The sequence below is a fragment of the Hibiscus syriacus genome, unplaced genomic scaffold (genome assembly GCF_006381635.1).
Source record: "Hibiscus syriacus cultivar Baekdansim isolate YM2019G1 unplaced genomic scaffold, ASM638163v2 tig00116939_pilon, whole genome shotgun sequence".
Taxonomy (NCBI): Eukaryota; Viridiplantae; Streptophyta; class Magnoliopsida; order Malvales; family Malvaceae; genus Hibiscus; species Hibiscus syriacus.
In genome coordinates, this window is record NW_024063477.1 from 1,786,648 (window position 1) to 1,796,263 (window position 9,616).

General features: G+C 31.7%; 1 protein-coding gene across 1 annotated transcript; it reads right to left on the minus strand.

The window, feature by feature from the left end:
• Positions 1 to 640: 640 nt before the first annotated feature.
• Positions 641 to 3,052, minus strand: LOC120188174 (transcription factor AS1-like). Its single transcript, XM_039191686.1, has 2 exons — positions 2,841 to 3,052; positions 641 to 1,945 (listed from the first exon to the last, which is right to left on the minus strand). Exon 2 carries the CDS (start codon positions 1,893 to 1,895, stop codon positions 822 to 824), a length of 1,074 nt encoding a protein of 357 aa, XP_039047617.1. The 5' UTR covers positions 1,896 to 1,945; positions 2,841 to 3,052; the 3' UTR covers positions 641 to 821.
• Positions 3,053 to 9,616: the final 6,564 nt, after the last annotated feature.

The following is a 9,616-nucleotide window of genomic DNA, read 5'->3' on the forward strand; positions in this document are numbered from 1 at the left end:
GAAGTCAGGACAATCAATATTTGAGTGAGCAAAAACAATGCACGGTACAATTACTGAAAACTCATATCCAGACTCGATTTGATCCTGAAGTTAGTGTACTTAAAGTTCTCTAATAATGCTAAAATATAGTTTAAAATATCTATATCATATCGATCTAAAATATCATTATTTCTAATATATGTTTAATTATCTGTATGAGTGTGAATTTAGATATAGTTTTTTTTAATATATATATTTTTATAAAAAAAAAAAGTCAATGATCGCCTTATACATACTCGACCTAAAATATTCAATCGGTTCAATCAGAAAATGAATGATACTTAATAACCACAAAGCATCTGCAATTAATATTTTCGTCCAAATTTAAGATGTTCGTTTCATATACTCTTTATGCGTCACTCCCTTCTTCATTGTATGTTCTGGACAACTCAAGAATCTCAATTCCAAACTCTCACTGGATTTCTCTCTTTTTTTCTTCTCTTTCATTATTATATAATCTAAATCATGGATCTCTACAATGTTAAGGTAGCAGAAATCCTGTTTATGAAGCTTGAAGAACCCTGGCCTAGACCATACCGAAAACGCATATATGTAAATTTAATACAGATGTAGAGAAACGATCAAATGTATATAGCTGGGATTCAAAGAGTTGGAATGTAAATTTAATATATTGTAGGAGGTAAACACAAAAGATAGAGCTAGTTCAGCTAATGCTACCTTTCCATCCAGACAAGATAGCATCTATATTAGAATACGAGAAGAGAATGGGCGCTTGTAATCGGAAAGAGTGTTGAACGCAGATGCAGATAAAAGAGCTTCGCTCACCGGCCATTAGGCTCGCCAACCCTGGCTCTGCACCCCATTTGTTCCAGAAACTTGGTGAGATGCAAATGCTTGGCACCCCATTGCTCAGCTAATTTTTGATCCTTTGCTTCGGCATCTCTCCTTAGCCCGTCTAGTTGCTCCCTATATTCAGCTTCAATCATATCAAGTGCGGTCTTTTGCTCTTCCCTTAGAGCCTCGATCTTCGACTCGATTTCCTCCATTTTCTTCCTTCTGCGGCCCGCTTTCTCTGATTCCAGTTGTAACTCTACCCTTCTTAACCTCCAGGCTGCTTCCTTTTTATGTGCAGCCCAAGCTCGGTGCCCTTCATCTAGCTCCCTGCAGCAGTCCACCAGTTCAGATATCAGCATGTTCTCACTACAAGAAGAAAATGATCCATGGGGTACCATATTTCCCAAAACAGGGTTAGTTTCCGACATTCTCTCAGGTTGCAGCCATGGGATTCGAGGGGCAGCTGGCACTGTTGAGGGAGATAAGCTTAACGTCACAGAGGGGGAAGGTGGCCTGACAACTGAGGTATTGCTGGAATTAGAAGAAAGCCAAGGTGGAAGTAAAGTTGGTGCAGGCGAAGGTGGGTCGGTAGGAAGAAAAACCCCGTTGGAAGCGGCCATTGGAAAGGTTGAGCTATGCCTCTGTTTCACTAGTTTCTCAGCAAAAGTTTCTAATATTCTATCGTACTTGCCGTTCTCAACCGATTCTACCGTCTTATGCTTCTCCTTGTGTTCTCTTTGTTGCTTCTCTTTGAATACCTCCCACCACTTTCCCAGTCTTTTAGCAGTTCTGCCAGGGACTTCAGCAGCAATTTTCTTCCATTTGTTCCCGTGTTTGGCTTGAAGACGGATTACAAGACGCTGCTCCTCTTCCGTAAGGGATCCCTTCTTGATACCAGGTTTGAGGTAGTTATTCCACCTTTCTAAGCAAGATTTCGCATCTCGGTTTAGGGGCGTGTTCATGCGGTGTGACACAAGGTTCCACTCCCTCGGTCCATATTGTTTTACGTATGCACACAACAATGCGTCTTCTTCAGCTCTCCAACGTTGTCTCTCCTTCATTTCCAGGGGCAAACACCACTTCCCATCGCTCTACGATCCTCATAATGTATCTGCAACAAAATCAGTAAGTTTCTACAGATAGAGCCAACACACAACAGGTGAATCAAACAGTAATAAACTCACAAATAAGAAAGGACTAAATGCCACTAGCAAAATTAAAGATGAACTTATAACAATGCCATAGCCTGTAGAAGAATTTATCCAGTGATGATATAAGGTACAATTACTGATAAAAACTCATAACCAAACTATATTGCAACAGCAGGTATATAATGCAATACAGATAAGACTTTAGTCTTTACAAATCTATAAACCAAACAATATTTGCACCCAGGCATCACCAAGGGGAGAGCGAGTGGAGCGGTCGCCCCTAAAAATTTCATTTTCTTGTATATTTTAAATGTTTTTTTTATTTTCTACTAAAAATATATTTTCGGTCTATAAAAATTGATAAGTTTGTCCCGTATCATAAAATCATATGTCCATAGCGTATATAACCTCAATTAAGTTATTAATTAAACTAATCTGCTAAAATATCCCATAAAAAAATGTCTAAAAAACTAGGTGGCAAACCAAACAACCAATCGAACAGGGATATTCATAACATTTTATTCAAACCATCTGTCATATTTAGGAGACAATCTTCAGAAAATTACAACTTCAAGGCAAAAGAATACGGTTCATCAACATTTAGCAATTATGGATAAGTCTTTAGTAAACAATCATTTCTTTGAGAAACCCAGTTTAAAGAACTGAAAGAAATAATCTATGGCTAACAAGTTAGGGATTTGTCAGAGTATGAGGGATTCCCATCAAAATCTTCACATTGAGGGAACGTTTGGCTGCCGAGAAAACTAAGAAATGAAAAGGGTAAAATAAAAAGAAGTACAAAATTCATACATAAAAAAAAGCAGATAACTTGAAGCGCTAACAGAACAAGCTCACCATATTTTTGTTATCTTCAAGTGCCGAAATTTAAACTGTGTCTCGGTTGCATCTTCTAGCTTAAAATCTCCGACAACAACAGCAAAATGATAATAAAAAGAAATTGAAAACCAACAGTCCAAAACAACACTCTATCAAGAAAAGAAAGAAGAGCGGCTTAGAGAGAAAAAATGTGAGACTGGGAAAGGAGGAAAAGGAAGAAAATAAAAATAAGGATAAAAAGAGAGAGTAGAAGGGAAATGAAAACTCAAATTAGAGTGTTGTCAAACACACCGTAAAATTTAGACGAAGAAGAAAAAAAGAGTCTGACGGTCATGCACGCGAGTTGGACTGCGAACGTAAGGAAACGCAACTAAAGTTTTCGGACAACACTAGGGATTTTGTTACTATTAACTAAATTATTAAAATAATTAAAATAATAGAGTTTTATAAAAAGTAATAATAATTTTAGAGATGAAATCATCCAATTATTTTAAATTAAAATAATTTTATTTACAAAATATATATAAAAAATAACTAAAAATATTCCGAATAAATAATATTTTGAATAGATTATTAGAAAATTAATAATTATAATAACTTTGGAGGTGTTTTATTGGGGGATGACGTCAGCATAACCTGCAAAACCCTGGTCTCTAGTTTTTACCCTATGCTGCTTTTGCATTAGGCAGACAAAAATAAATAAATAAAAAAAAAAGAGAAAAGGCTTGATTAAAACCACCGAGAGAAACGAAGTGGCGTACGCTGGATTTCAGCGCTTAAATGCGCCTGCCTTCATTGTTTCCGCACTATTTAATTTTCCCCGCTAATTATTAAATAAAATAGAAAATGGGAAAGAAATCAGGACCGTTGATGTTAGGATTAGCCACGTAGGAAGGTGGGACCCGGGGGAAGGGAAGGGTGGGGGACTATAGTCCGGGTTTCGCGGCACAAGGAGACGAGTCTGATGTAGACTCGACCTTCTGCTCCGCTCAGAACCCCCTCTCAGATGTCAGTGATAAGTTACGTCCCTTTTTCTTTTTCTCTATTTCTTTATTTAAGTCTCTATTATTTGTATTATTTAATTAACAAGTAACCTTAAAATATCAAAATAATAATAATAGCTTTGCTTTATCTATTGTCGATTGGTTTCCCTTCACACAAGAACAATCAAAAATATCTTTTCCTACTTTTCAGTGTAATTGTTGCAAACATCCTCAAACTATAATAAAGATTTTAAAATAATATATAAAATTTATAATATTTTAACTTCATCCATAAATTATCAATTTCTTATCAATCAAATTCTTACATTAGTTTAATTATTTATTTGGGTATTCAATTTTTACACAAACATGAAATATAGAGTATATTTAAAAGAAAATTTTAGAATAAACGTTGCATATTGAAATACATTGATACGTTAAAATATACCACTAAAGAAAATATTTTTATTAAAAAATAAATTCTATGTAATTAATCTCTTATAAACTAATAGTTTCTGAACGTTTAGTACGAAGATTACGACAATGGGCTACCATAACCTTTTTTTCCAAACAGAATGAGAAAGAACAAACGAAAATATACAACCTTACCGGAAATTAGAGCATACTATTCTAATTAACCAATTCCATTTCCTTTTCACCTCCAAGCTCTACAATCGCACCAGTCAATGCACCTTCTGTACCCACTGACTACTTGGTTGAATTTTCAACAAGAGTGCTATTTACAGCGTTTGTGAAAGATGGTGAGATTACACGATGTCTTTGAGAAAGACGACAATATTGCACGGCGTCTTTAGGAGTAGGGGAAGTTTAGCTTGGTTACACAAGAGTTATGAACGGAGTGTTAACGTCGAGAGGAGGAGGAAGAGGCCTAGTGTTCCGCATGTTTTCCTGAACCATCTAAAAGACGTCCAATGCTCAATGAATTTTCCCCGAAAACACTATTTATTTCACCATATTTTAAAACATAATCTCAGAAGTCTAATATATGAGAAGTTTTCTTCTAGATCATCGTTCAAGAATTTTTGTCATCAAAGAATAAATATTTGTCTTTTGAGCTTATATTTGAATTCATAAGATGTATAATTTTTAATATTTGTAATATTTTCTTAATGTTAAAAATATTAAAATTTTAGGCATAAGATGTATAATTTGAACACTTATAAGAGATTATTCAGGAAAAAATTCTTTAAAATTTTTAATATTTTCTATGAGACTTTACTTAATGATTTATTACAGAATGTCACATTAATAGTGCATTCAATGTACGACGTTTACTCTATACTCATTCATAATTAAAACACTATAATACTAATAATAAACACTAAACTTAAATTTTAATTATATTATTTAAGGCTTAATATAGACATATGTGTCTAAACTATACTCTTTTTCTCATTTAGGTGCCTAATTTTTTTTCAGTCAATATAGGTGTCTAATGTTACCATTTTAAGTGTCTCAACCGTAACGGTCGTTAAAAATATCGATAAAGTGACACATGCACATTTATATTATCTAAGAAAAAAAATTCAAAAAAAACTAAATTTGTGTCCTTAATCCCCGTCATCGCCCTCCCCCTCCCCCTATAAACATTTTAAGTTTGGTTTGCATGTTTACTATTATATTTTGACTCAAATTATAATTAGTAATTAAGTTTGATTTTATTGTAATTCTAGTGCTTGAAGATTACTTGGTAATTAAGTTTATTTAACAAAGTAAATATTTATTTTATGCAAGAATTCTTATTCCATGAGAATTCTTGGTGATCAAGTATTTGACTCTATAAATAGAGATGATGTCTTAGCCTTTAGAATATGTGAGAGATAATTATTTTGGAGAGATGTAATCATTTTTTAGATATTTGTAACTTTTAGGGTTTATGTTGTAAAGATAGTTTTATAGGGATATTGAGAGTTTTTTAGGATATATTGAATTTTGGTATCTATATCGGGTTTTGGGATACATGTAATATTATATACTTGTACCCTTTGTTTTCTCTACGTTTATAGTGGATTATTGTTCATCTCGCCTGTGGATGTAGGCAAGGTCAAACCACGTTAAATCTCGTCTCCTATGCATTTCTTATTTTATGTTAATATCACTTTTGCTATTTTTCCTCTCTCAAGTTCCTAACAAGTGGCATTATAACTATGGTTCGAGCTGTAGAATTTTGAATGAACTTGTCATTGCAATTTTTTGTTAACGATTTTGGAGCCATGTAAGAGGATGTAACGTGTTTGCTTCAATATAGTTTATATAAGAATTAAAGTTGTTGAAGACTTAGTGACAGTACTTCAATAGATATGTGACTTACGTGAACATTAACGTTGTTGAAGACTTGAAGATCATTTTTTTATGAAATTTGGGTCAATGAGGAGATTTATTATATTTTGACCCAAATTATAATTGGTAATTAAGTTGGATTTTATCATAATTCTAATGGTTGAAGATTACTTGGTAATTAGGCTTATATAACAAAATTCTCGATAAAATATGTTTATAAATATTTCCTAACTAACTCTAAATAGAATCCCAATTGTTTTGGGTAAAGTACACAAATGGTGTTTTGACTTTAGGGTATTACTTTATTGAGTCTTCCGACTATTAAAAGTTATAAAATGATCCTCAGACTATAGGGAATTGATTTGTTGAGTCTCTCGATTATTAAAAGTTACAAAATGGTTACTCGACTATTTATTATGTTTCAAACTTGTCCTTTTCCTTTAAAAAATTGACGACGATTTGAGTTGGACGTTAACCTGTTGACTGAGATATAATAAAATATATTTTCATAATGTCAAGCGACTATCATATCGCAGTCAGCATGTTAAAGTCCAGCTTAGACGACGATTAATTTTTTAATGGATTTGAAGCATAATGAATAGTCGGGTGATCATTTTGTAGCTCTTAACAATCGAGAGACTCAACAAAACAACGCTATATAGTTGAGAGACTATTTTGGATATTCAACAAAACAGTATCATTTTGTGTACTTTCCCTTTTCTTAAATTTATGTCGCATTAATTTTTCTAATATCTTCCTTAAAATAATTTAAACCCATCAAAAAATCAATTTATTTCCTTGTTTTTCTTAACTCTTGCATGAATTATAGGATTTTCAATTACAAAGGAAACTTGTTGGACTAAAACCGGATAGAAAATCAGATGTAAGGAGTGGCATCTTTGGCATCATAAAATATGATTTGACTTGTCAAACATGCGGTAAATTTGAGGTAGATTCTCTTAATCTACTCTCACAATATTTCTTTTATAAAAGATGCTAGTTTTATTAACAACATAGAAAATATTTAAATTACAATCAAAATTTATAATAATAAAATATTTTTTTAATCATTAAGGTAATAAATTAATCCTTTAAAATTATATGAGGACTATACAAGAAATTTTTTTTATCAAATAAACTCGAATAAAATGTAGATACGAATATTTCTGATCTCATTGTCAAACGAACCATAAAAGAGAATCAAACTATTAAAAAATTACCAACAAATTATAAATCATCGAGCAATATGAGAAAATTATCCACAAATGTAAATTGCACATCCAAATTCAATCCGAGAGTTCAAAGCAAAAGAAATCAACATGATAACAGATAAGTGTTATCCTAATCAGTCGTGACGATATCAAATTCAACCCTAAAAAAATTAAATGAAAATAAATACTCAAGTGATCAAAAAAGTGCCGAAAGATAAAGGAAAATATGCCACAAAGATAAAATAAAAACGAATCATAAATCTAGAGTTATAAAAGATTAAAAAAACAATATTATAAAATAAAGAAAAAACAATAAACACTAACTACCGACGATTAACATTAAAATTAATATCGTCACTTATCATAAAAAAAATTAACAAGTGTAAGAAAAAAAGAGAAAACTAAGGGTATGTTTGTTTATTTCAGAATAATTAAGCGTTGAATGATTCAAATGCTGAATGATTCAGAGGCTCTGAATGAATTAACTCTGAATGTGACATTCTGTTTGATAATGACTCTGATTCATTCAGAATGTACTTCTGTACTGAATCATTCGACATTATTTTATTGAATCAGTCAATATTAAATAATTCAGAGATACGAAATAAATACATTGAATACTGAATCATTAAGCATTCAACACTGAATGATTATATTAAAGGTAAACAAACCCCTAACATAACCTAATAAACGTAAATGTGCGTATCTACTCTCACAATATTAGTTTATATGTATCCCTCTTATAAGCAACCCTGCGATTGAAGCAAAGTCATGATAATAATGGGTTTAGATGGTACTGATTTAGGGTTGCAGAGGTGGAAAGCATAGCAGCCATGTGCAGCAGTGTAGTACAATAATATATGTTTTTTTAAAATGAGTACTAAAAGCAAAGCACTGCGAATGGAAAAAGGCTGCATAAAAATTGTATGGGGATCTGTGAGAGTGGAGGTGTGTGAGCTCAGTGCCGTTGTCTCTTTAACAATGGTTGCATGAAAGTGAAACATCCCAAAATAATGCTCTCACCGTCTCCCTCTCTTTGCTAATGACTCGACAAACTTATTAAATCGGCAACAGTGCCCCAATAAGGATATAGAAATGTTTAATTCCTAAATTAATACATTCATCCGATTAATTTTTGATCTAAAGTGTTTTTTACAAGATTTTAAGATCTTTGGATGTCTTCAGCGTGTTGATTGTTTCTTGGGATTTTTAGGTATCTTTAATTGAAATTCAATAAAAAAATGGTATTTTTACACAAATATCACATTAACAGAAATTAATTACTTGATAGACACTGTTTAAGAATATTTTACGGATCTAGTAAAATTTTAAATACGTTCTATAAAATTATTCCTGCATTAAATTACACAATACAACTATGTCTACCAATTACCACTTGACACTTTCTTATGCGTTTTTAACCATTTCAAAATCCTATACGTATAGTATATTCTAAGAAAACTTTGAGGGTAAGTAATTTAAAATATAAATAATCTTATAAAATATTATGAATCATCATCATCATCATTTTGAAAATAATTTTGTAGAAAGGCGCGGTACATGCACCGCATAGAATTTTGAAAAATATTTATAAAAGTTTTATAACTAATATTTATTTTTCAAAATCCTATGTGGTGAATGTGTCGCGTCTTTCTGTAAAATTATTTTTCAAAATCCTAGAATATACTATACGTATAAGATTTTGGAAGGGTAAAAAATGCATCAGAAAGTGTCAAGTGGTAATTAGTAGACATAATTGTATTGTGTAATTTAATGCAAGAATAATTTTATATAAAATATCGTAAAATATTCTTAAACAGTGCCTAACAAGTAATTAATTTATGTTAAGGTGATATTTGTGTAAAAACGCTAACTTTTTTTCTTCTTCTAAAGACGTCAGGATTTCAACAATAAAATTCACCCTAAAGACGCCGAGAAATCTTGTCCAACTCTGAAGACGCCGAGAGATCCCAAAACCCTATAGAAAACACCCTATATCAGAAATTAATCGAATGAGTACATTAGTTTGAGAATTAAACATTCCCACATCCTTATTTGGGCACTTTTGCCTATTAAATCATTACATTATTTAAACTATATTATTACATACTTTATAATAGTTCATGTAATTATAAGATAGCGTTTGTTAAAATAAATAGTTAATAACAATATATATATATATATCTTATAAATACGATCATTCAAATTTGGATATCTGAAAAGTATTATAATCTATTTTCTAAACCACTCAATAAGTTCTATTATCCATGTTAAACATTTGAGTAACAATTTAAACGCT